Here is a 26,210-nt window from a genome sequence, read left to right on the forward strand (position 1 = left end):
ATTATCTGAAGCTGAGGGAGTTATAGCATGGTGTCACATCTTGAATCTTAAGTGCTTCTGTCATCTTGGTTCCTTGTCCTTTCCCCATCCTCCCTCCCCCAACCTCCATTGCTGTAAATTCTTTTCCTTCCATTATGCAAAGCAATTTGGCTCTCCCCAAACTTAACTACTCACACCCCAAAATCTTTAGCAAAACAAAAATGTCCTCTTGTTAGACTGACACATCAATAAGCGATCTAGGTTATATATAGGTCTTGCAAAGAGAAATTATTCTTTAATATTGCAACACAGACAAGTGGTTTTACAATAGGTACAACCTAATGAGAGGTGAAGTGGTAGCCTTCCTTTAGAATGCACATGTCTTTTTGCATTAGGGCAGGTGAGCCTTTTTGGGAGGGGGATGCTAAACATTTCCAGAGGAGAGTTGCTTTTTCTCTTTCTTCAGAGCCTAAAGCTTTGTGCTGTCTTATTAGTGCAGGTTGTAAAAAGAACATGGACCTTGGAGCCTTCTGTGCTCTAACACTTGTCAACTGTTTGATGTTGGAGAAGTTGCTTATTCATGCCGAGCATCCATTTCCCCATTGTGAAATGAAGATACTAACACCTACTTACTTTACGGGTTTGTTTTGAGGATTAGAAGTAATATAGAGGGCCTAGTATGATTCCTGGCACAGAGTACATGTTCGCAACGAGGTGGGCCATTATTATATGCTGCGGTGTGACAGTGAGGAAGTCTGGAAGACAGCACTAACTGGTACATCCTTTGGGATGGCTGCTGGGACTATTGAGTGACAAGTAACTGAGGAGTGGTACTTTTGTCAAAGTGCTGGAGAAAATAAAAGTGAATTTTCTGAAATGTTCGGTTGGATTCTCACAAAGAAGCTTACTTACCAATGAATGATCCTTAGTGGCCTTGGGTTCTGTATCTTTTGATATAATAAATTGTTACAAAGATTCTATTTGGCTTTCATTTTAGGGAGTGGAAAAGAAATTCTAAAAGCTCTGCTCAAGGCTAAACATGCTCAAAGAAAAATTCATAAAATCCTTAGAATTCGGGGCGCTTGGGTGGCTCAGTCGTTAAGCGTCTGAGATCAAGGGTCCTGGGATTGAGCCACACATCGGGCTCCCTGCTCTATGGGAAGACTGCTTCTCCCTCTCCCCCTACCCCTGCTTGTGTTCCCTCTCTCGCTGTGTCTCTCTCTGTCAAATAAGTAAATGAAATCTTTAAAAAAAACCCTTAGAATTCAGAGAAATTGCATATCTGCAACAAATAAGATTGCAGTATCTTTCTAGGACTCAGGGTAAAACTGACAAGTGCTTTTCAAATCTCTGTATCCATTGGGATTTGTGGGCACAAGAATTTTCAAATTCCCTAACTGTAGGGTTTACTCTATATGCATCTGCCTCCCTCATTGCAATTTGTGCTATTTGCAAGAAAGTTAAAAGAAAATAAAGGGGATATTATCAGTCTGTCTTAAAAAAGAAGAGTATTCATTGCAACTTCATCTGATTTCATTTTTCGTAGGCATTGTTTCCACAAATGTTTGTACCAGAGTGAAGTTGTATATGAAAAAAAATTTAAAAATCCATTGGTTTCTATAAGATTTTCAGCTAGGTATTTATGTAGAAGAAAATTTGCCCTTGAAATGAACCACCTGTAAGAAAAACATAAGTATAATGAAAAGAACAGTCTATAATAGTTTTTCGATTATTGCAAGAAAATATAGCCAAGTGGACAATCAATTTACATGACCAGTTTGTATTAAATTAAAAGCCCCTAAATACACATAATTTTTTTTTTATTTTTTTTTAAAGATTTTATTTATTTATTTGACAAGAGAGACAGAGAGAGAGCACAAGTAGGCAGAGTGGCAGGCAGAGAGAGAGGGAAAAACAGGCTCTCCCCTGAGCAGGGAGCCAGACGTGGGCCTCGATCCCAGGACCTGGGGATCATGACCTGAGCCGAAGGCAGCGGCTTAACCGACTGAGCCACCCAGGCGCCCCTAAATACACATAATTGATGATACAGTGAAATATAGGTTTGGTTCATTGGTTGAGCTTCATGATTTTCTTTGGAACTTGAAAGACTATGCTCTTTCTCCAGATAATCTCAAGATCTTGTTGGCTGGAGGAACTCCTGTGTCAGATCATTGCAGATCCTCTAAGCTCCATTTATCTTTCCAGGGCCAGGATGAGTTGTTACAGCCCATTTGGTCCACCACCCTGTCTAGATGGGCTCTGCCCAGCTGTGGGAGTGGACACTGACTTTCCCCACCTGGGGGACTGCTTTTGCTCCTGAAGTGTGAGACCACAGGACTGCTCTGTGGCCAAGCATGTATGACATAGATGGACAGGGGAGTCAGCCCTAGTTTTGAGAATGAGAGATAAGCACTGGTAGATAAATTCTTATTTCCCCACTTTCAGATGAACTACACTGATCTGGCCCTTTAGAAACTAGTCTTGCATGACTGAGTTCTCTGTTGCTCTTGGTGTGACCAGCACAGCAACGCACCCCTGTATTTACTCTTTTTCCTACCCTGCCTCATGCTCTTTCTCCTCCGCTCTTGTTTCCCTTGGGGCTACATTCCCTAATTGATCTGTAGCACATAAGCTCTGTTTTCTGGGGAACCGGGCTAGCACAACTTTCTTCTCCTTTTACCAATATAGACTTCATTTATGATTCATCAGTATATGTGTAAATGGATTCTCTCTTTCAAGACATAGAGCATTTTTGTCAGGTAGCCCATGGATCCTCAGAGATACACATTCAAAGGGTATCCATAACACTCAATATTTCCGTAGTTTTACTACTTTGGTTTTGGTCTGAACAAACAAATTGCATTTAATGTGTCAGATCTTGTGTACATTAACCCAGTGACAATTCCATTTATTTACAAAGCTAACGTGCCCTGAGTAGCTAAATTTGAAGCCAGGATGATTTGTCATCTTGCAGTGGGGAAGAAAAGCAACTCTGTTCCCTGTCTTTTCTTCATTCTAGATTATTGGAATTCTCCAGGTTTGTGACATAACACCAGCTCCATAGCCCAAATCAAACTATTAGATATCACATTAATTTTGGGTTAGCTTTTCTTGTGTAAAGGGGTTAAGAACTCTCTCTTTCTGGCAAATAAATAAATAAATCTTAAGAAAAGGGGGGCAAGAACTGTACCTAGCTGGAATATATATGTAAAAAAACCTCTCTAAAACAAAAGGAATAAAGTAATTTCTTGAGGAAGGAAAATGTGTTCATTAGGATGAAGTTGAAAGGTACATAATGGGGCACCTGGGGGGGCTCAGCTGGTTAGGCCTCAGGTCATGTTCCCAGGGTCCTGGGATTGAGCCCCACGTCAGGCTCCCCACTGAGTGGGGAACCTGCTTCTCCCTCTCCTTCTGCCCCTCCCCCTGCTCATGTTCTCATTCTCTCTCAAATAAATAAATAAAATCTTTTAAGAAAAGAAAGGTACATAATGTAGAAAAGAGACAAATAGAAAAGCTATTTATAGTGATTTGAATAGAGAGCAAGAGGACTCAGGAAATAGTACTCTGAACTGATCTAGCCCAGGGAAATAATAAATGCTTGCTCCATCTGACCTGTACTGGCCTCCTTTGTGAGCCAAGTAGGATATAATCACACACTTCTTTTGGAAAGTGTTTATTTGGTTCGTGTCCTGGTCAAATTGTGCTGAGCTTCCTCTGTGTTAAGGAGACTCTGTTGCCTTACTAAAAATGGACGTACTCTCAGTCTTAGCTATTGGTGTGGACATTTTTGTTGCTTTTGCTTGCTCACTGTTCCTCCTCACTTTTTATAGTAGCAAGACATAGAATTTTCTTTGAGGAATCATCCCTGACCCAACTGTCAGTCCATAGTTTAGATAGGACTGATTATCTTGCCACACCCCACCAGTTCCAGGATTTCAGAGGATTAAACTAATTAGCATATATGTCCTCCTCAGTACAGTGATTGGCTCAGGAATGGGCATGTGACTGGATTTGGACCAATGAGGATTAAGCCCAGGATTTTTACTGGAACTACTGGGGAAAAGAAGCACTCTTTCGGTTGGTTTGGAGCTTTATGACTAATCTTGGAGGTAATGGGGGGCCACCATAAGTTAAAAGGCTATGTAAGCATGAAGTCTACATGAAAGATGTTTCTACAGAGGAAAATCTACACAGAGACATGAAAAGGGCTATCTCCTGACCAATATTGATTGAGCACTCAGATCCAGCCATGCCTGAAGCCTGAAATTTTCAGATATTACAGTAAATAAATTCCCTTTATGCATAAGCCAGTTTGATTTAGCTTTTTGTTACTCATCACAGAGAGTCCTAATTGTGTTCAGGGTAATGGGGATAGAGTGATAGCCGAGATGAGTATAATTCCATTAATAATATTTTGGGAGAAGGCAAATGGTCCTTGAGCTGTGAAAATTTAAATCTTACCTCCCTACCCCATCTCTGTGGCCCCTTTTGAAAAGGTAGTCCCCCATCAGCCTTTTACTTCTCCCCCCTACCTCTGTGCCTTCCTCCTAAGGAAATTTGTTTATTCTAGTAGATGCTTATGAAATAAATGCCCTTATATCCCTGTTTCCCTCCCTTTGGAAGTAGCTGAGGTGAGAAGAGCAGGCAATCCTGTGCTTATTTAGAAAATAATATTTAAAGAAAGAGACAGGCAAGTATGTCGGTTATAAGCTTTTTCTTTTTTTCTTTTTTAGAATTGAAGCTTATGAGTTTATCTACGCCCACTATATTCATAATTACAATTTAATATCTGCATACAAAAGCTATGTAAAAATTCATTTTTCCCAAATATACAAATTTTCTTTTTGGATAGTTTAAAACATTTTGATCACAGATTTTAACAGAGTTTTAGGCTGAAAAAAATATTACCAACTTAGCAATATCACTTAACACTGTTTGCAAAACACATATCTTCCAATGACTGTAAATCTTTTCCTATTCTGTAGTATTTTTCTGATTCTCAGGGCATGAAGACATTATGGGGGGATGAGAAACGTGTTTTTTCTGGGGAAAGCATAGAGAACTAACTTGGCTCTATAATCAAATGAAAAATGCCAAGTTAATTAGGAAGAACCAAAACAAAGAAGTGGTGTAATGTCAGCTCATTCATGCCCTTACATCTTTTATAGCAACCATACCTGTGTAATTAAATAAAGTGTCTTCTTTTGTCTTACATTGTGCTCCATAATTTACATGAGTATTGTCTGCATCCTGAGGAGGACAGATTTATATTTGATTGTCTTGTGCATAAGGTGGGTCAGCTTTAACTGTGCAAAAGAAAGCCACAAACAGCGTTTTACCTGCACAATATTGCTCTTGAAGGCGGCATTAATTAATGTGGAAACACACTAGAAATGCATACTTTTTGCATTTGCAAACATTTATACAGCACAGTAAAAATTCTGTGATAAGGCCAAACCTTTTCTCCCCCCAGTCTGTTTTTTTTTTTGTGTCTGTTTTTAATGTATTTTTTTTTTTAAAGATTAAAGTAAAATGTTTCAATTGTAAAAAATACACACCGGGCAAATCCTTACCTGGATAATAAATATCTACATCACAGTACAATAAAATTTCTTCTCTATAAAATTTAAATATGGATTATAGTCTATCACTATCAAAAGAAACACTATGCTAATATTTCCATATTATTAAAATAACAGGAAAAATTACAAGCTTATTTTAGAACCTGATGCCATAGCTGTTGGAAAGGGCAAAGAGATTCAAATGTCTGTAAGCATTCTCCTTTGGGAGAGGAACTGCGACTTGGTTATTCACTTAAATTCAGTTTGTGAAAAAGGTTTAGCCTTACAAATGCTGGCTACATTTCAAAAACCATAAGACCGATTTCATAATTTATGACTCATGCATCAAAAGGTCAATATGACACAAATAGGTTAGAGTTCCATAGAATAAAAATGGATCACTGACAATGACATGCTTTGAGGGTTCTCAGCAGTTCCGTGGAGGCTGAGTCTGTCGCGGGCTTAGTGTTGTGGAGGCGCCAAGACTTGGGCACCTGTCCACAGAAGAACAATGAGAATGGCGTTGCTGGAGCAGAGCCGAGCCTGGTGGTCCATTCCGATGACCGAAGACCGCACTGCAGATGGAAGAGGTGTCACCTGGGGCACAGGTGAGAGGGGTATCACTGGGCTGAGGCATCAACACGGCAAGCACGTCATTGAGGACCGAGGCTCATTTGACTAGAAAAAGCTCTGAGGCAGCACGTGGTGTTTTGAGCAGAATCATAAAGAAGAAAAGATCTTACTTTTTTCACTATTTCTGGAAATACTGCACATCTAAATTGAAGAGCAAAGTACACTTGAGGATTACAAACACACACACGCGTGCGCGCGCGCACACATACACACACACACACACACCACTCATCCCCGAACATGAAGGGATTTATAAATAAGAATCCCAGTTGTACAGGTGTGTTCTCCTGTACTGGGATGTCTCCCCTCTGTGAGGGGTTTCAGTCAGGTCCACACTTGATCTGAAAGCCCGGACAATATAAGAAAAAATGTTTAAAAAAAAAATCCAGGGTAAATCCCTCCTGATTGAGTTTTATGAGATGGAGTCTTGAGATGCACTAAGTACCTCAACCGGTTACAGAAGAAATGAATCATTTTGACCCCAGGGTCACGATCCTTTGAGTCTTTACAGCCTTTCCTTTCAAACTGAAGTACTTTAAGGAGTGTCCTGCTCAGCATAAAGTATTCAGCCTACAACAAGGGTTTTAGATCCACAGTTTGCCTGTTTAAGGCAGTCATTTAAGGAACCGAGGATCAAACATAAATTTACTTGGGGCTGGCTGGATTACTGTAGATGTACTGTAGCATTTGGCCACTGCCCAGTCATGGTTAATCCCCAGAGCATTCAGATTTAGCCTTAGATCAGGCTCTGTACTTATATTTGAATCTGGGTGTGTCTCATATACTCCAGAAACTGTCAAACAAATTGAGGAAACTTTCCCAGGGAAGGCTTGATGCCTAACGGGTCTGTGAACCCTCCCGTACCCCTCCTGCTTGCGTTCCTCTCATTCCCTTCTGAGAGAAAACTTGCCCCTCACCCGCAGAGCTTCTCAGAGTTACCCTGGAGTGTAGAAAGTAATTCAGCATTATGTTTCAAAGAGTACTTCTTTAAGGAGAGTCAACAGAGAGAGCTCAGTTGCTAACAAAGCAAGGACTTCAGGAGACTGGCTAGAGGCTGCCTTAGAGAAAACAAAACAAAACAGACTGTAGATAAAGCCAAAGCAGGTAATCTGCCCATGAACTTCATGTTTATAATTTTAATCTCTTCCCCTACTTCCTTTCTTTGCTTAGCTAGTTCCATAGCGATATTGTTTCCTCTTCCTTAGAAGCCAGTATAATCATTTTGTGCATTAAACATATCTTTTTCCTTCCAGATTCTTCCCAGTCACACTTAAGTTTTTCAGTGCTGTTCCTCTCCTTTTTCCAAGGCCATCCTGCCTTTCTCTACATAGCTGATGAATAGTGTATCAAATTCTTGTTTTGACTCAACACCAAGTATGCTTTCCCTAACTGTTGAGGGCCATAATTTCTGTTTAATAAAGCTAGAAATTTGAATATGAAAGAAACCATCAAAAAGAAACAGATTTCTCCCCCTGAAACTAGTACAATATTAAGGATGGGAAAGATTTTAAGGTTCATGACTTTCTCCCAGGTGAGAAAACCAACAAGGTCACAAATCCACCATTTGACAGAGTACAAACTAGAACTCAGGCACCCTGATTTCTAGGCTAGTTAAAAAAGAATTAGTCCACTTGGTTTTCATAGTGACTTGCATTCCTTTGCTTTTAGTTAAATCTCACTGATATGGCTTATTTTCCCCAATATTTCCAGGATAAGGCAGTTCAAGGCAGGTAAAGGAATAGTTCATGTCTACTATGCCAGTGAAGAACAAGATACATTCAGTTGCATGGGTACATTCTTTGCCCATTTTTCTGAAATGATTAGGGGTCACCATGGGTTTTCTGGGCACAACCTACTGCAGTGTTTGTCATCAGGGAGGCGGGTTAGGCAGGGAAGGTGAGGGTTTGTGTACATGGTCTGCAGGTATCTTCTGTGAAATATCTGTCAGGGCAACGCTCTAGGAGGGACAGGGAGGGTCAGTGGCCAGACCAGGCTTTGTTCAGTGATAGTCAAGCCTGAGAATCAGAGGGAAAAGGGGACTAGGAATCAGTTGTTTGTAGAGCAAAGAGCTTGAGGATCTAAGACCAAAGGGAACCATCAGCACATGAAGAGACTCTCAGAACACTGCACTTCGTTCAACTCAGAATGCACCACACTTATCTCTCCTCAGAATTCCTCTAGAACAAGACTCAAATTTCAGCTTGTTTTCTCTCCTTGATTAGAAGATTTAATCCGTAGGGAAATCTGTTGTCAGCTCAGCAAAGATGTAATCAGGATTAAATAACTTCAGGAGTTTGGGAGATGATAGATCAGATGTCATTGAAAAGTGACAACACTCTGTAAATTGGTTTGATTTTGGTGGAAATTTTCTCTGAGCCTAAACTGTAAAGTAGCCTTCCTACTCTGAGGTAACACCGTGTGGATTTTTGGAAACTGTTGAGTCACTGACATTAGTGAAGCTTTCTAATTTCTTTGGGCTTGCTGAGGAAAATTGTTTCCCTCATTGGCCTCAGTCAGTCAGATACCTGCACATCTTTCAGTCACACCCTTGTATAACTTGGATGAAATCATAGGATTATAAAAATCAGAGTGAAAGCACAGCTGATTTTTCAGGAACAAATATTCCTATACATTCCAAGTTATGTTGCCAGGAGAGAATGAAGAGTGCTGAAAAACAGCATGCTCTTGAGTAGATAAAAATCAATTCAGACCTTTCCCTAGAAAGCTGAAAGCCACATCTAACCAAAGGTGGTCTGCACCATGCTAATTTGAGCCCTGCAAAAATCAGGACTGGATCAAGATGACCATATTATCTTGGTTTTAAGGCTTCGTTAGTCTTCTTCCACGCCATTTTGCTTGCTTGAGTCTCTGACCAGGGACTGATGGGAGCTGGTGATGGCTTGGTGCTGGTGAATTAATGATTGTCCCCACCCCACCTCCACAACTGTAAAACCTTCAAAGCATTCACATCAAAGGGCTGGAGAACAAAATGCAATAGTTACAAGTACCCGCATTCAAGGGGCAATTTCATCCATGTCTATGCTAAGGACTACCTCCCTTTATCCCCAAACAGTCCCTCCCAACACGAAGAAACAAAGAAACAAACAAAAAAGATCTAGGCAATGGAATGAAATGACACCCAGTAGTGCTGTAGGAATTATGAGAATGAAGTCAGTCAGTCTAATCCTCGAACACTTCCAAGAACAATGGGGGAAAGAGTTCCGTGGGGCATTCCACCTTCATGTGCAGGAAGCGGCTGGCATGGCAGGCTCCAATCATCCGCAGGTCTGTCACCTTCATCAGGAGTTTTGGCCAAAAGTGTGTCACATGATGTTTTCGGTAATTGATATAGTGTTCAAAGGCCAGCAGGAAACTGTCTTGGTATTTTTCTATTCTTTCAACGCAGGCAAGCCCTGGGCGGTCTGAGGGGAAGAACCAAGATGAATGTTAATTTAAAAGTGGAAAGGAGAAGCCCTGCTTTGTCCAATTCAAGCCCTTGAGTGTGAACTGGGCAGATCTGGGGACCTATCAACTCCTAGGATTGAGCATGGATGCAGCATGAACTCTGGGGCATCAGAGACCACGGTCTCAGGAAGTGTCACAATTTACATAAAGGGAGTCAGTGCTTTGTTCAGATAAATGTATCTAGGTTAGACAAATCACCTTCTTGGGTGGGAGTGGCGATGCCTCCCTCTTAGGGTACAGAAAGAGAAGTCTCACCTCGAGAGTTGAAATACTGTGCATAATAAGGGGAAGATTTTGAGTTTCCCCTGGCTGCCTGGCAGAGAGGGGAAGACAAGCATGGACATGCAAAGAAGGGGAGATGTGAGAAGAGACTGGAAATGTTGCAGGAAGCCTGAATGCCAAAGGAGGAGTGTCAGACAATAAGAAATTCTCACGAAGACAAAGAAGCACAATATCCAATTTTAGTTGTTTACCAGGCTGTAATGAACTACTCCTTCCCATCCCTTATACATGTGATAAAACTGCTACCTGTAGAGCCTTTTGTTGTTGGTGTTTTGGGGAATTAAAATGAAAAGAAAAGATGTGAGCCATGCTAGTATCACCCTGTGCAGAGAAGGGAAGAAACACGGTGGGAAGCTGGAGCTAGAGGAGACCATGACTGTGTAATGACCAAGAAATCTTCCCAAGTCTTGGGAGGACTGCTGGCCTTCCCAAAATATGTGGGAGGGGACTTAAGGCAGTTTCACAAAAATGATAAAGGGATGTCATGAGAAGGCTAAATGGGGAACATCCAGGCTGCAAACACTTGGGGTACAAAAGTGGGTACAGAGGGAATGTACCTCAACATAATAAAGGCATATATGACAAACCCATAGCTAACATCATATTCAGTGGTGAAAAGCTGAGAGCTTTTCCTCTAAGATCAGGAACAAGATATTGATTCCCATTCTGAACACTTTATTCTACATGGTACTAGAAGTTCTAGTAAGAGAAATTAGGCAAGAAAAAGATAAAAGGCATCCAAAATGGAAAGGACAGTAAAACTGTTACTATTTGCAGATGACATGATATTATATATAGAAAATCAACACTTCACCAAAAAACTGTTGGAATTAATAAATGAATTCAGTAAAGTTGCAAGATACAAAATTAATATACAAAAATCTGTCTTGTTTCTACATACTAATAGTGAATTATCAGCAAGAGAAATGAAGAACACAATCCCATTTACTATACCATCAAAAAGAATAAAATACCTAGGAATAAATTTAACCAAGGAAGTAAACAACCTATATGCTGAAAACTGTAAGACATTGATAGAAGAAATTGAAGGAGACACAAATAATTGGAAAGATATTCTGTACTCATGGATTGGAAGAATTAGTATTGTTAAAATATCCATCCTACTGAAAGCAGTCTACAGATTCGATGCAATCCCTATCAAAATTTCAATGGCATTTTCATAGAAATAGGTCGGACAATCCTAAAATTTGTATGGAAACACAAAGACCCTGAATAAGCAAAGCAATCTTGAGAAAGAAGAGCAAAGCTAAGGGCATCATGCTCTCTGATTTCAAACTGTATCACAAAGTTATAGTAATCAAAACGGTATGGTGTTGGTATAAAAATGGATGCAAAGGTCAACGGAACAGAATAGATAGCCCAGAAATACACTCATGCATATATGGTCAGTTAATTTATGACAAAGGAACCAATAATAAACAATGAGGAAAGGACAGTCTCTTCAGTAAATGCTGATGGGAAGACTGGCCAGCCACATGCAAAAGAGTGAAACTAGACTCCTGTCTTACATCATACACAAAAATTAACTCAAAACAGATTAAAGACTTGAATGTAAGACCTAAAACCATAAAACTCCTTGAAGAAAACAGAGGTAGTAAGCTCCTTCACATTAGTCTTGGTGATGATTTTTGTGGATCTGATTCCAAAAGCAAAGGCAACAAAAGCAAAAATAAAGTGGGACTACTACATAAAACAAAAAAGCTTCTATACAGCAAAGGAAACCATCAAAAAATGAAAAGGAAACCTATGGAATGGGAGAAAATATTTGCAAATCATATATATGATAAGGGATTAATATCCAAAATATAAAAAGAACTTCTACAACTCAATAGTAAGAAAACCCACAATTGATTAAAAACTGGGCAGAGGATCTGAAGAGACATTTTCCAAAGAAGACATACAGATGGCCAACAGGCACATGTAAAGATGTTCAACATCACCAATCATCAGGGAAATGCAAATGAAAACCACCATGAGATATCACTTCACACCTGTTAGAATGTCTGTTTATCAAAAAGACAAGAGATAATAAGTGTTGGTAAGGATGTGGAGAAAAGGGAACCCTTGTGCACTATTGCTGGGAATCCAAATTGGTGCAGCCATAATGGAAAACACTATGGAGGTTCCTCAAAAAATTAAAAATAGAATTACCATATGATCAGTTAATTCCACTACTATTTATCCAAAGAAAACAAAACACTAACTTGAAAAGATATATGAACCCCATGTTCATTGTAGCATTATATACAATAGCCAAGATATGGAAACAACCTAACTGGCCATCCATGGACAAATAGATAAAGAAGATGTGGTATACACATACAATGGAATACTAGTCAGCTATAAAAAATGAATGAAGTCTTGCCATTTACAACAACATTGATGGACCTTGAGAACATTATACTAAGGAAAATAAGTCAGAGAAAGAGAAATACTCTATCATCTCACTTATACGTGAAATCTAAAAACAAAGAAATAAACAAACAAAACCAAGCTCATAGAAACAGAGAACAGATTGGTGGTTGCCAGAGGCTATAGGCTGGGGTGGGCTTAATGAATGAAGGGGGGGGGTCTCAAGGTACAAACAAACTTCTAGTCATAACATAAATAAGTCTTGGAAATGTATGGTATGGTGACTATAGTTAATGATACTCTATTGCATATTTGAAAGTTACTAAGAGAGTAGATCTGGAAAGTCTTCATCACAAGAAAAAAATTTTGTAACTATATATGGGGACAGATGTTATCTAGACTTATTGTGGTGATCATTTTGCAATATATATGAATATCTTATCATTATGTTGTACATCTGAAACTAAAACAATGTTATATGTCAATTATACCTCAATAAAAAAATAAAAAAATAATAATTTATAAACCTGGCTGGATTCCTCATATAGCTCCAGGGAGCCCAACCACCTCCCCCACCCCCCAAGTACTCCTCCATTTATTTGCTCTTTGTGGCTCTGGTCAAGTAAGTTCACACTTTAAGTGTCCAGTTATTGAAGGATCTGTATTAGTAAAAATCAAAACAGGGTTCTGCTTAATCTATAAAGAAGGCTCAGCACTAATGTCTCAATTCCCTCTTCTGAGTTTAAACAAAATATATGGGCTTTTGGCATTCCCTATTTGGCTTGAATTGTCATTTGTGCATTTTTATGTTGTGTTTTCCTTTGTGTTTGATGCTGCTGCTCTGTGGATCTCCTCATTTCCTCTCCCGCCCTCCCCCTTCTCTTCTCTCTTTCTTTGAGTGTGCCAGAAAAATTCTCCACAGGATCCTTTTCCTTTTAATCCAAATAGAAAATCAACATAACACTGCTCTGGATGTATTCCTTCAAAGGGAAAAAAAAAATAACCTGGTCTCAAAATTCTGTCCTTTGATGAGATGTAAAGATAAGGTGGTCATATAAATGACACAGAGAAAATGAAAGGACATTTTGATCATGTTCACATGGTACTAAGCATGTTTATGAAGAAGTATTTTAAAGGTCAAAGACAGTTTTTAACTCCTTAAGACAGAATTTCTCAAAGACAACTCCTTCGGATCATTTCCGTTTTAGCTCTCCGCTCATCACTGCAGGACCAAAGAACTTAGTGGTACCAGCTCCTGGAAAAGGCTTTGAAGAAAGAGGCCTAAGATACTGTGTAACTAATGCCACACAGAACAATGGGCTTAGAGGACAGCCCTGAGAAGGGCTGGAGCCAAGGGGCACTGATATGGAGCTATCATGTGCCAATGTAAAGCGTCTTGTAATATTTTTCTGGTTCTGGCAGTATTAATGAAAAATGCCCAGGTCATTAGGGTGGAGAAGATTTTTAAAAGGTTTTAAGTATGTCACGTGGCTGTCAGGTGGTGACAGCGGCATCAGAATCAGGATGGGGAAGAATCATCCAGTTAACTGCTTGATAGAGTTTGGTATCATATTCACAACTTTTGCCTTCTCCACATACTCCTTTTATTTACCTTACTGAGATTATTTGCTTAACAATCTGCTAAAATTAACCCACTACAGAGGAAACATTTTATTATTCAGTAAATAAAAATCCATTTGCCATACATAGAAGGTAACCACCAAAATGGGTGCGTGACAAAAACCTTTATTAAACTTTAGCTGAAGATTCTTGCCAAAGACTGCCCCAAAGACCCGCTCTGTCTGTTAAAAAGGGAGGTCAGTGAGTTTAGAGAAGCGTTCAGGACAGACTGGCACCAAAATGAATCTCTCTCCTTGCCTTATTTAGAAGGAGATATAAGCAGAAAGAAAACTCTAAGAGAAATAGCTTTCTCACTATATGGTTCAATGTTATTTAAAATTGTCTTTGTACCGCTACAATTTCAGCTAAAAATTACCTTGAATCCCCCCCTCCAGGAATATAATTCCCACTTAGTTCAATTTCTTTATTTTAAAAGACACTGAAACCCAGAGAAGATAAGGGGTTGACTCAAGGTCACATAGTGAGTCCTTAGCTAAGTTACCCATTTTATTTCTTTAAGAATAATTCTCCTGAGGGACTGAGGACCTCAGTTTCTCACTGGCTGTTGACTAGAGACCACCCTCAGCTCCAGGAGGCCACATGCAGGTCTCTGTCATGTGAGTTTTCCCAACATGGCTGCTTACTTCAGCCAGCCCGCAAGGAGAGTCTCTGGAGCAAGTCTATTAGCAAGAGGGAATCTTATATAACATAATATAACCTCATCACATGGGGGTGACATTGAGTTCATCATATTCTATTGAAGCAAGTCACAGGTTCTGCACACACTCAGTGGGAGGGAGTTGTACAGGGGTGTAAACATCAGAAGGTGGGCAACATGGGGGGTGCCCTACATCTTGTCCGCCACAGCCTACAACAGGGTTCCTTATGCTATTCTACCTACTTATGTTTAGGTTTGAGATTTTTCATAATAAAAAGAATTAAAAAAAAAAATCTTCCATACCTAAATGTTCTGTAGCAAATACATTTCAAGATGAGCTTAAAAAAAAAAAGGAATTCTACTGAGTGAACCAGAGCGCATGAACTTTATAAAGGATTCTTACTGTACTTGTGACTGATAATTTATCCATCTGTTTAGTCATTTAGCCAATAAACTTTTTTTCAAATTCTACTAAACACTGGCCTAAGCAGTAGGTGTACAATTAGACATATTTCTGTCCTCAGAAACGAAACAGTCCAGAGGGAGAGGTGGCTAAGTTAAGCAGACAGCTATAGTGCAGAGGGACAAGCACTGAGGCACAGCTAAATGGACTGTGCTCCAAAAAGGCACAGGAGGCCCCTGAAACTACTTTCTATTTATTTTTTATTTAAAGATTTATTTATTTATTTGAGAGAGAGACAGCACAAGTTGGGGGAGAGGGAGAAGGAGACAAGCAGACTTCCCACTGAGCAGGGAGCCCCACGTGGGGCTTGAACCCAGGACCCTGAGATTATGACCTGAGCCGAAACCAAGAGTAGGATGCCCAACCGCCTGGCCACCCACTGCCCTCTATTTAAAGACTAGCTTTCCTTAAAGGGTTTGACGTATTTTGCATTTCTTATTTATTATGACATGCCCTCTGAAAAGTGTCAGTATTATTATCTACTCTTCACTGAAGGAGTCGGGAGCCCTGATAATGAGCTTGGGGTAAGTTAAAGATGGCTGCACACTCTTTGTCATTCCTCCCATCTAGAGGAATGGCAACCCCCGCCATCTTAGGATGCTTTAAGCCACTAAATTTTGGGGTGGTGTGCTATGTAGCAATAAATAGCTGAAAATTAAGTTGTAGTTAAGCCATAAACAAATTTTAGCTTTCACTCATGATTTCCTCAACCAGAACTTAACACAGAGTGGTGTCGTCACTCATACCCATATCTTGTGTACATAAAACCAGAAGGGGGCGGGGTTGGCCGACTATGTCAGGCTGGGTAGTGTCCATTGAAGGTGGACCATTTCATAGAGTCTTTAAAATGGCTCCTTTGGATCCTTCCTACTACACTGGGAGACTGCAGCAAGCATCAGATACCAGACACTCCCCTTCAGTTCCCAGTTCATTGGCAAACCCCCAATTGCTTGCTGAAAGCGAGTGAACTATGATTCTGAAGCTAAAGGGGAGGTGGGGGACGAGGAACTCTTCAAGTGATTTGAATTAGCACGAGACGCACAAAAGCTCTTTTGTCACACAGTAATGAGTCTGGGAGCACTTACCTGAAGACATTAGCAGGACAGCCTGAAGGAGAGCTACTTCAGTGTCATCCAAGTTGAAAGAAGACAGCGACATGCCCAGGTCAAAAATGGCGTCTGACACCACCCCAAGACCCCCATTCTTCAGCTGTCCCCGTGTCACTGCCATTTCCCCATTCAAGGTTAAAGTCTCACTTTCTGGGTCATAGCGCACTGCAGCGCGAAGGGACATGATCTCCATGCAGCAGCCTTTGAGGAGGATTATCTGGTCTTCACATGGCAGCTGAAAAAAACCAGCTCACATCAGCAAGAACAATTGCACAGCTATCAGTGAGGAATAACATGCAGTATCTTAATAGCAACAGGGACCACATCCTGCAATCAACATGGTGCTACACTCTTTGAGCCTATGGCTTTTCCCTTCCGACTTGGCTGCAGACTTTCAACAGCCATTTTTCATACTCCAAGTTGGTCACCAATTTTAATGTCAGTACTTTGCCTTTCTTTTATGATGGGTATAAATCTCCAACTGGGGTTGCAATCCTGTGTGAGATTGCGCTAATAATCCCTTACTCTGGGAGTTTGTATCATAACACCAACTAATCACTGCTTGAGAACACGGTTTATGTTAAGCTTACCTACATTTCTCCTAGTTCTACTAGTCAACAGTTGGCAATTCTGCTTCTCTTTGTTTTTTGAAGCAAGTTTGCTCCTTGGGTCTCTCAAAAGGCACAGAAGGAGAAGGTTGCTTAGAGAGGCATGTTGTCCCCGAGGCCCAGGGATGTAAAAGCTTTGCCTAAGGTCACCCAGTGAGTTAGAGGCAGAGGTGAGACTAGAATTCAGACCTCCTGGCTCTTAGGGTTATGTTCTCAGTACCTCAGGCACCGGAATTACTCCACACACTGGATTTCTCTGCCGGTACTGTAATCTTGTTTTAAGTATATTTGGTTGCCTTGTTAATTAGGATTTGTGATAATGTGATAACATTTATAATAAACTTTAAAAAAAAGCAACTTTGTTAGCAAAATAACAAAAAAAATCAGAGTTTTACTTTCTGGTGGGAGAGAATGTTTAATTAAAAGCCATTATCAAAATAGTTGGAAAGGTCATTAGTTAATGGATATTTTTTAGCATTGGGCATCATGCTAAGATTTATGTAATCTTCACAGCAATACAGTGAAGTAAATATTCTAATTCCAATTTCATTTACAGAAGTGGAAATCCAGGCACTGAGAGGTTGAGTAACATGCTAAGGGGTCACATGAGGGTTTTGTGAGTAAGGCTAGGATTTGAAGCTAGATCTTTCAGAATCCAATGCAAAGAGAAGAGAACACACTCTTTTTAAGTACTTAGGATATGACTAAGTTTCCATAAACAATGAATATATAAATTACACATAATTGTTATCTTGTTATGAAATCAGGTACAAATTCTTTTGGGGCAGTTCTCTTGGCAACACTCGACTAGTTCAATTTTGGTTGTTATGTAAAACTGAAGGTAATATTACTGAATTACATTTAAAATGCTGGGTATTACATATTTTTCGCTAACTCAACCTAGCCACCTTACCATTTAATTTCAAATTACTTAGCTTTTTCTACAGAATAGAAGTCATTTCATATTTGGTTCTGGAATATATACATAGGAATTTTCTCCTTCCACTCATTAAAGAAAAAAATCCCTGTGATTTGCTTTTATTTAGGTTCTAATTTGTATTCCTTGACTATACCCTGGGATTTCTGGCCCAAGACCATCATAGGAAATGGGAAACCCTGAGCTTGGATAGGTCTTCCACCAGTAAGATGGAGAATTGACCCAAGTAGGTGGAGGCTGGCTTTAACACCTACAGGAACAGGGAAATATTTGGCCTCATCAGGGTACCTGAGGGCTTGTTAAACACATTGCTGGTCCCACCCTCTGAGTTTCTGCATTCTCCAGGTTCCCAGGGGATGCTCCTGCCTTTGTTTCAGGGACCCCACTCTTGAGAACCATTGGCATAGAATAGCAAAGAGAAATTACTGATCAGATCAAACCATTTATTTATTTATTTTTTAATCTGTCACAAAGAATGCAAACTTGGGCAGGCTCTGGCTTGTAGCCAAGTCTGATTGTAGTTGAAGTAGAGGATTTCTTTTTAAAACTTATTGTTGATTGGTTCAGATAGAAATAAAAGCTGAATAACTATTTGTCAAGGATCACCAGCAACTAGGCCAAATGAGATTTATTTCAACATGTGGGTAAATGATCTTGGTCACCTGCCACAATACTTTCACTGTGAGACCATTGCAAGAAGGGCCTGACGGGCAGAGGTGCAGGGACACTCCCACAGACTCTTCTGTCTCCTCAGGAGAATATTGTTCAGGTTGATTGGCAAAGAGTGCCCTGCACTCCCGAAGTGGTTCTTGATGTGTGTTTTTTGGCAGTTCTGTCAGTGATTTTAGATCCTTCAAAGCCCAGGGTGTCCACCAACCTTGCTGGGGGGTTGGCATGGGTCTTAGCAGAAAATTACTGTGAGCACAATTTGAACAGCACGTGCTCCCAAATGCCTCTGGCAGGTAAGCTCTGGCTCTCGAGACCACCTGGGATCTCCAGCCCACTCCAGAGGCAGCTCAGGTGCCTACACAGTTCGTTTCCCTCCTTGGGGTTCTAATGAGAGTGAAAAAGACTAAAGGTCCTCAGGGGGCCACAAACACTGGAAACATACGTATCTCTGCTGTAAAAGTAGCCTTTTTGTAATTTGGAGACTACACAAATCAGGGTTGAAAGAGATAGAATCACGACTTTGAAGCAGCATTAAACTTCTGAGGGAAACGCGAAGACAGAAGCTGGCCATAGCCCATGCTCGAAAAGTTCCATGTTGACCCTTCATCCTTGCCATGGCTCTAAGTGCGTGGTGTGTTCATTACTGGTGGTGGAGATAGTTTCTTTTCTTTCTTCTTTAACCGAAATATCTCTCTGTGGTTGGTTTACATGAGCTTTATGTTTTCTAAGAAACAATTTTGATGGGTATTCAAAGGGGGAAGACATGACTGATAGGCTAGCTCGAGTTGTAGGGGTAGTGTCCTCAATAGAGTTTCTCTTCAGACACCAGGGATGGGGACAAGGGACACAGCTCAGAGACAGAGAGAGAGGACCAAGAAAGGTCCAGGAAAACAAACTCAACCCAGTGAACGACAGAGAAAGATGACACCCAGAGTCAGAGGAAACCAGCACCCTTGGCACAGCTGTGAGAGTGTGCACCCTTCTTGAGAGCAATTTGGCAACACATCTCAGAAGCCTTAAAAGGTATATATACCTTGGTCCTTAAATTCTACTTTTATGATTTGCCCTTAAGAAATAGTGTTGTGAGCAGGGCATAGGCACCAGGATGCTCACTGTACAGTTTATATTAGTGAAAAATGGGAAATGAACTGAAGGTCTAGTCAAAGCAGTTAACCTAAATTACGTAGATTTATTCTTTAGAATAGTATGTGGTCACTAAAACTTATTTGTGAAAGAACCTTTAAATGATGTGTGTTCCACTGTTGAGGGTAAAAAGTCTGGTACAACAGAGTGCTGGTAATGTTTCTTTACCTCAGTGTTTATTACATGGGTGTGTTGAGTATGTGAAAATTCATTGAGCTGCACCTTTATGATACGTGCCTTTTACTCTTTAACAAAAAGTTTAAAAAGTAGTTTCATAAGCAGTATGTACATTATGGTATAAATTATATTAATATGTTTCACATTTCATATAAGTGTGTGTATGTGTATATATACATATATGTATACACACACATAATTGAAAAAGACTAAAGTGGGCTCCCAAATGTCAGTAACTTATCTTTAGGTCGTGTTACTGTGAATCAATATCTTGAATATGTTATTTTTAAAAATTTTTTTAAAGATTTTGTTCATTTGAGAGAGAGAGTGTGAGTGAGCATGAGCTGGGGGAGGGGCAGAGGGGAGAGGGAGAAGCAGGCTCCTCGCTGAGCAGGGAGCCCGATGTGGGGCTCTGATCCCAGAACCCTGGGATCATGACCTGAGCGGAAGGCAGACCCAACCGACTGAGCCACCCTTGAATATATATTATTTTTAATAACCTTCCAGACTTTAATAAATGATAGTTAAAAAAGATGGTTAAAAAAATGGGAAGCTCCACACCAAATACAGATATGTCAAAATTCCTTCTCCAGGACTCACCAGCTCTTCTGGGGGTGGGGTATGAGTGGCTCATGCGAGTGGGGTACTGCAGGGCTGCTGCCAGCCAGCACATCACTTACCCTGGCCCCCACCACAGTGGAGCGGGGGCAAGAGTGAGGCACACACTCTCAGCTAGGTCCGGGCGTCAGACACCTGCATCCTGAAGCCCACTGCTCTGTCCTTCTGGATAGGGCTTTTGTGGAGGCTCAAACCAGGCAATGAGAAGTGCTGGTAATGTTTCTGGGGTCAGTGTCTGGGGTCTCTCAGAATCCACCTGGGCTCCCGTTATCGCAAACCCAAAGACACAAATGAGCTGGAAGGCCAAGGCCCGATGGAATCATTCCAGGCTTTCTAGGTGAGGCTAGATTCGCTTCTCACTCGGGTAGCTGACGTAAGAGGCTCACAGCAGTATGTGGACCTGTGTACTTGATATCTTTCCGAGTTCCCTTGGAGGTGGGAAGAGCAATAGAGTGGCACCTGATGGCTTTTCATTTCAAAGGGCAAAATTCTCCACTTGATTCAAAAAAGGAAGGTTAGAGGCAGGATGGTAATGTAATGGATAAAACAGAAGCCTTAACAGCTGGAATTTATGGATAAACTTAGGCCCCAGGCACTATCCAAGCACTTGACATATATTGTCCCATTTAAACCTACAATAGCTCTAAGAGGCAAATACTATTATGATTTCCATTTTAAAGATGAAATAACCAAGATTTGAAGACACCAAATAACTTATGTAGGATTCCTGCCCATCCGGCTGACTGCAGAGCCCATGCTTCCAGGTACCACATAGTAGGACTGCTAAAGTTAGGGAAGAGGGATGAGGTGTCCCAAAGGGAAAGCCTATGAGCTCAGGTGGGTGAGCTCTTCAGGTACCATGAAGACGGGGCAAGAAAGTGTGACCTTGTAGGAAAAGAGAGGAGAGCTACAGAGTTAAGATCCTTGCTCTGTGAGGGGTATCCTTATTTTTGAGGAGGAAACAACCACACAACTGTTTTGCTAGGATATGTAATGGAAAGCATATTGACTTAGACTGAAGCCATGGCCCCGTGTTCGGATAAAAAACAATCTCTTCGATCTTAGTTTTCCCCATCTATAAAATGGGCTTAATTAAAGCTATCCTGCAAATCTATTATAAGGATTGGATTTAATGTGGGCGGCGTTGAGCATGGTAACCGGGACACCATAAGTGCCGAATGAACAGAAGTTACTGCTGTCATATTTCCCTATGCCTGGAGCCGGTGGACAGACAGACAGGATCTTCAGCCTCACGTGGACGAGCTAATGAATGACTGAATAGAGAAGGCAGGGGAATAAGAGTGAAACAGTGCGTTTTCATTCTGTATCAACATTGCTTTCATATGACGAAATCCCTACTAATTAATATTAAATTATAAATCGTACTCCACATTCCTGGAAATTGTTGGAACTATAATGAAAAATAACGTAGAAGGAAAAACAGTGTCCTCACCTCACAAAACATAGGCAACTTTTTGGCAAAATCCACCACTCTGGTAATTGCTGGTGTGATGATTTTTGTAAAATGGCTAAAGGCTTCCAAGTCAACTTTTCCACCTTCTGGGGCATTTACTATTGGTGCTTGTCCAATATCTTCTGGCTAAGGAGGAGAAACAAGAAAGATTTAAATGTAGAACCTAAAGGGATCTTTATTTATCATCGTTCTCATGCGGCAGAAAATCTCTTCTGAATTGACACGCTATACAATTTCCAGTTTTCACTTGGCTCATTAACAAACTATGCAGTTCTCACATAGTTTAGTTTTCTGAGCAAAGATACGTGTCTTGGCCATTGCTTTAATAGCCCCTGGTGATAGTGTTCCACAGAATTGTTGCTGCAGAATTAAAGAAAGGGAAAGCAAGTGAGAGAAAGAGGGAGGCAGAGAGAAACAACAGGAATTGGTGTCCTGCTTCCGAATGCACAAAGGATGCCAGGTGACATACGTGCTAGGGGCTCTGGGGTGGCATTTTCAGGGCCCTGCACATTCTGGCCTGTGTGGCCCATGATGGAGGAGTGCGGTGGGGACGCTCCGGTGCGGAGGGAGCAGAGGCAAGCTGAAGACAAAGCACCAGCTGACAACCCCCTAACCACCCCCCACCTCCCAGACTCCTGGGTGGGATATGTGTGACATTCCTCCAGAAAACTCCCGACTGTCTTTTTTTTTTTTTTTTTAAGTTTTTATTTATTTTATTATGTTCAATTAGCCGACATATAATACATCATTAGTGTTTGATGTAGTGTCCGACTGTCTGATCGTTAATGCTTTGCTAGAGGGAGAAACAACCTTAGCTTGACAAGAGCAAGGCCTCCAGTATTCTGAGAGTCTTCTTCAGCATATAGAAGTCCTTTTGGACATCTCCCTTTTTCCTTACCTCGCCCAGCTCCCAAGTATACAATCAGCCATTCCTCAACGACCGCAGTGCAGCAGCTCTTTCTGCCCTTGGGTCCTATCCCCGTGCTTTAATAAAATCACCTTTTTGCACCAAAGACTTCAGCTCTGGACCTCACCAACATTCCCAAACTACATCATTGGCAAGTAGCACCCTGTGGATTCGTTCTTGCTTTTGACCCAGCTGCTGGGGCTCAAAGTTCCTGTCTGCCCTATAGATTCTAGTTGGAGGAGGTCTCGGAGGGCTGAAGGGGAAGACCTCTAGGTCACCTGTAGGAACTGAGTTGTGTCAACTTGGCAGGCTTTCGGGCAGACAGTATTACTAGTATTCAGTGTCCCCGGGGGCACTTCTCTGCCCTTGACTTGTCCAAGAACAAAAGCCTTGCTACTCAAAGGGTGGTGTAGCAGCTTGGGTGTCATCTGGGGACTTGCTAGAAAGGCAGAATCGCAGCCCTTCCCCAGACCTAATGGTGCAGAACCAGCATTTTAGCAAGTCCCCCAGGTGCTTGTGCTCACGTTAGCCTCCCCGATGTCCATTGGTACTCTTCAGCTCCTTAGCCGAGGGCTCCAAGACCATCATGGTCTCTCAAGTATCGCCTATCGTCACCTGTGTTACCTGCCAGGAACAGTCCTCTCTGTTGCCCTTTCTTGTTGTTGTGATAATTATAACCACTATTTATCTGTGGCCTGCAGGTGAGCCAGCCCCTTTGAGGAAGCGCATTATCTCAAGTAGTTCTCACACAATCCTGATTGGCAGATGAGCAAACAAAGGGCTCAAGAAGGTTAAGAACAATCCCCTGAGGCCAGGACTCGGATATTGGTCACCCAGCCTCTACACAGCAATCTGCCAGGAACCCCACATCTACCCCCTACTTCGAGGCTTTTACAACCTATACACTTTTTTTAAAAAAAAGATTTGAGAGAGTGAGCACTCACGTGCAGCCCCGACATGGGGCTCAATCCCACGACCCTGGGATCGTGACCTGAGCCAAAATGAAGAGTCAGATGTTTAACTGACTGAGCTACCCAGGTGCTCCACAACCTGTACACTTTTGACACCAGGGGGCAAAATTCGACTCCTCCTATTATTTCCCTTACCGGTCTCTCCCACTGCCTTGCTGGAAGTTGTGAAGGTGATCAAAGGGATCAGAGACTCAGGCCTGTCCCATGGCCTAGAGCACAGTGAACCGACCAGAGCTGCGCACCCAGGGTTGGGAGATGCAGGACGGTAGGCAGAGATGGGCGGGAGGATCTGGCACCCAGAACTAGTCAAGCAAAGCTGAATCCCTCACTTGCAGAGTCATGAGGGCACTGCTTTTGACAAGACTGTGGCCTCCCTACAGCCATGGTCCCCAAACTTGCTTGTGTCAGAATTGCCTGATGGGTGCCCATGTCCAGAGTTTCTGATGCTGTAGGTCAGGCATAGAGCCTGGGAATCTGCACTTCCCAGGGCATGCTGATGCTGCTGGTCTGGGATTACACTTTGAGAACCACTGGCCTGGAAGTAACCACATCCAGCTCAGAGTAATCCAGTTACCATTTTCTTCCCACACCTCCCCAGTTATTGCTCACGTCTAATTTTTAGCACAAAGAAAAGCAAAGGATGATTCTTTTACTGACTTATTACTACGGCACTGGGGTCAATAGGAGCAGCCCAGGCCCTCTCCAAGGGTGTGGTAGGAGCTGTGGTTACAGCCTAGGGGAGGATTTTTAATATATATTACATAACAAACTGGCAGCATTGACCTTTTTTGGGTTATCCAGTAGGTTCTTCTGTTTTTTTATTTTATTTTATTATTTTATTTTATTTTATTTTGTTGTATTGTTTGCTTTGTGGGCAGCAAGTGAATGGAAAGGAACCTAGTCTGTCACGTTATCATAGTCAGTGATGATGTTTTGGGGCAACTGTTGGCATGGGAAGCCCATGGGAGGCTCCTGCTCTGCTGGCTTTCTGGATGCAGACAGAATTGACGGAATAATCACACATACAATTTCCTTCTCTCTTTTCTCTCTCACTGCCTGTCTTTCTCACACAGCCTGAGTGGAGGGAAAGGGCACATCAGGTCCTCCTTTGGGCGGTGCTGCTCCTGGCATTCTTCACCTCCTTGCTGGTCTTTATAATTCCTCCCACCCCAGAAATGAGGTTCATCTCACCTGCCTTGCTTATTTTACAACTCTGTTATGAAAATCGACTGATAAAAGGAACATGGTCATACAATAAAAAAGAAAAGAAGTTTTATACACACACACACACACACACACAGGGTGAGCTTTTTTAGAAATAAAAAAATAACAATATTTTAATGTTTTTATAGTTTGGCCAAATGTCTTGTCATTGAATACTGATAGATCTAACCTGATTGTTTTGAATGGTAATCAGTGTCCTTTGAAATGTCGCTAAGTTAATACGATTTTAAAAATTTCCATTTAATCTGTGGGCTTGTGGAGCATTTGAATTGCACATCTAAGGGTTTGAAAAAAGGAGGGGAATTATACAAGGAAATATGGTAATTTTAATTAAAATTAAACTTCCAAATGTAACCACCTCACAAGCTTTTCTGTTGAAAAATAAGTATCAGGGTAGAAAAAAAAATGTACTTTTAAGTCTTTGGGTATTTAATGGAAAATACAACTGCTAGAAGTAAAATCATATACAAAGTAAAAGCTTTTTATTATATATCAAGCTTTATTCCCATAATGGATCTTGGATACCAGAAAAAAACAGATAGATAGATAGAGTCTATGAATTGACCTGACTTAACACATGAGGTATGAGAAATTAAGGTTGAGCACTGCAACCTTGTCTGTGACTTCCCTAAGGATTTTTCACATCATTTGCTGCAATATTTGGAAGATGATAGAAATAAAGAAGAATACAAATAGTTGGCATCAAATGAATCTATTAGATACGTAAGTAAAGCTAGTAGCCTTGTAATACATGACATGAGATACATTTGCTCACACACACACACACGCACACACACACACGTGAGCATGCGCTGAGATCAAGCTCAGGTACTGAGGATAAGTCACCAGGGTAGACTGTGGGCAAAGCCTGGTTTTTGCTTCCGTGGCTCAAACTGCCTTTGCTTTCTCATTGGGGTGCTTCCACTTCTCATTCTGACTTTCCTCTCCCTTGGCTGCCCTAGCGGACCTCCTGAGCCAGCTCAGCCTACCTCTTCATGTCTCCTCCCCAACTTGCTTTGCACTTTTGCAGTTTGGAGCTGCCTTTCCTCTGGACTTCTGCTTTCTCTCAAGTCTCCGCTTCCATCTTATCTTTGCCAATTCCAAATCCTACCCCAATCACATTCTATTTTCTCCTTGAAGTCTTCCCAGATGACCCATGTGAAATGCTGCCTATCTCACCGGAACACAGACGGTGGCCCATGTACATCACTCACATGGCATTCAGGCATTTATTACTATCACTTTTTATTGCTGTTATGTAGGTACATAGTAAGATACGAACTTCTCGGGTGGGGGGCATAAGCTTTAAGTTTTGTTGTCTACTGTGTGGAAAACATTG

At 41.3% G+C, this 26,210-nt stretch overlaps 1 protein-coding gene and 1 long non-coding RNA gene across 17 annotated transcripts in view; one reads left to right on the plus strand and one right to left on the minus strand.

Annotated features, from left to right (window-relative positions):
- LOC141374180 (uncharacterized) overlaps positions 1–26,210 on the plus strand; it is a 58,086-nt gene that overhangs the window by 15,652 nt on the left and 16,224 nt on the right. The window lies entirely within an intron of this gene.
- The window catches only part of THRB (thyroid hormone receptor beta), a 371,178-nt gene continuing 349,651 nt past the window's right edge, over positions 4,684–26,210 (minus strand). For all 16 annotated transcript variants that reach the window (XM_073900899.1, XM_073900893.1, XM_073900904.1 and 13 more), the window contains 3 exons: positions 21,749–21,895; positions 16,120–16,378; positions 4,684–9,595 (listed from right to left, as the gene is read on the minus strand). In XM_073900899.1, the coding sequence (XP_073757000.1) occupies positions 9,354–9,595; positions 16,120–16,378; positions 21,749–21,895 (648 nt within the window). In that variant the 3' untranslated portion in view covers positions 4,684–9,353. The remainder of the gene's footprint in view (positions 9,596–16,119; positions 16,379–21,748; positions 21,896–26,210) is intronic.

The sequence above is a fragment of the Callorhinus ursinus genome, unplaced genomic scaffold (assembly GCF_003265705.2).
Source record: "Callorhinus ursinus isolate GAN/ISIS: 27379988/994484 unplaced genomic scaffold, GSC_fseal_2.0 scaffold1, whole genome shotgun sequence".
Classification (NCBI taxonomy): domain Eukaryota; kingdom Metazoa; phylum Chordata; class Mammalia; order Carnivora; family Otariidae; genus Callorhinus; species Callorhinus ursinus.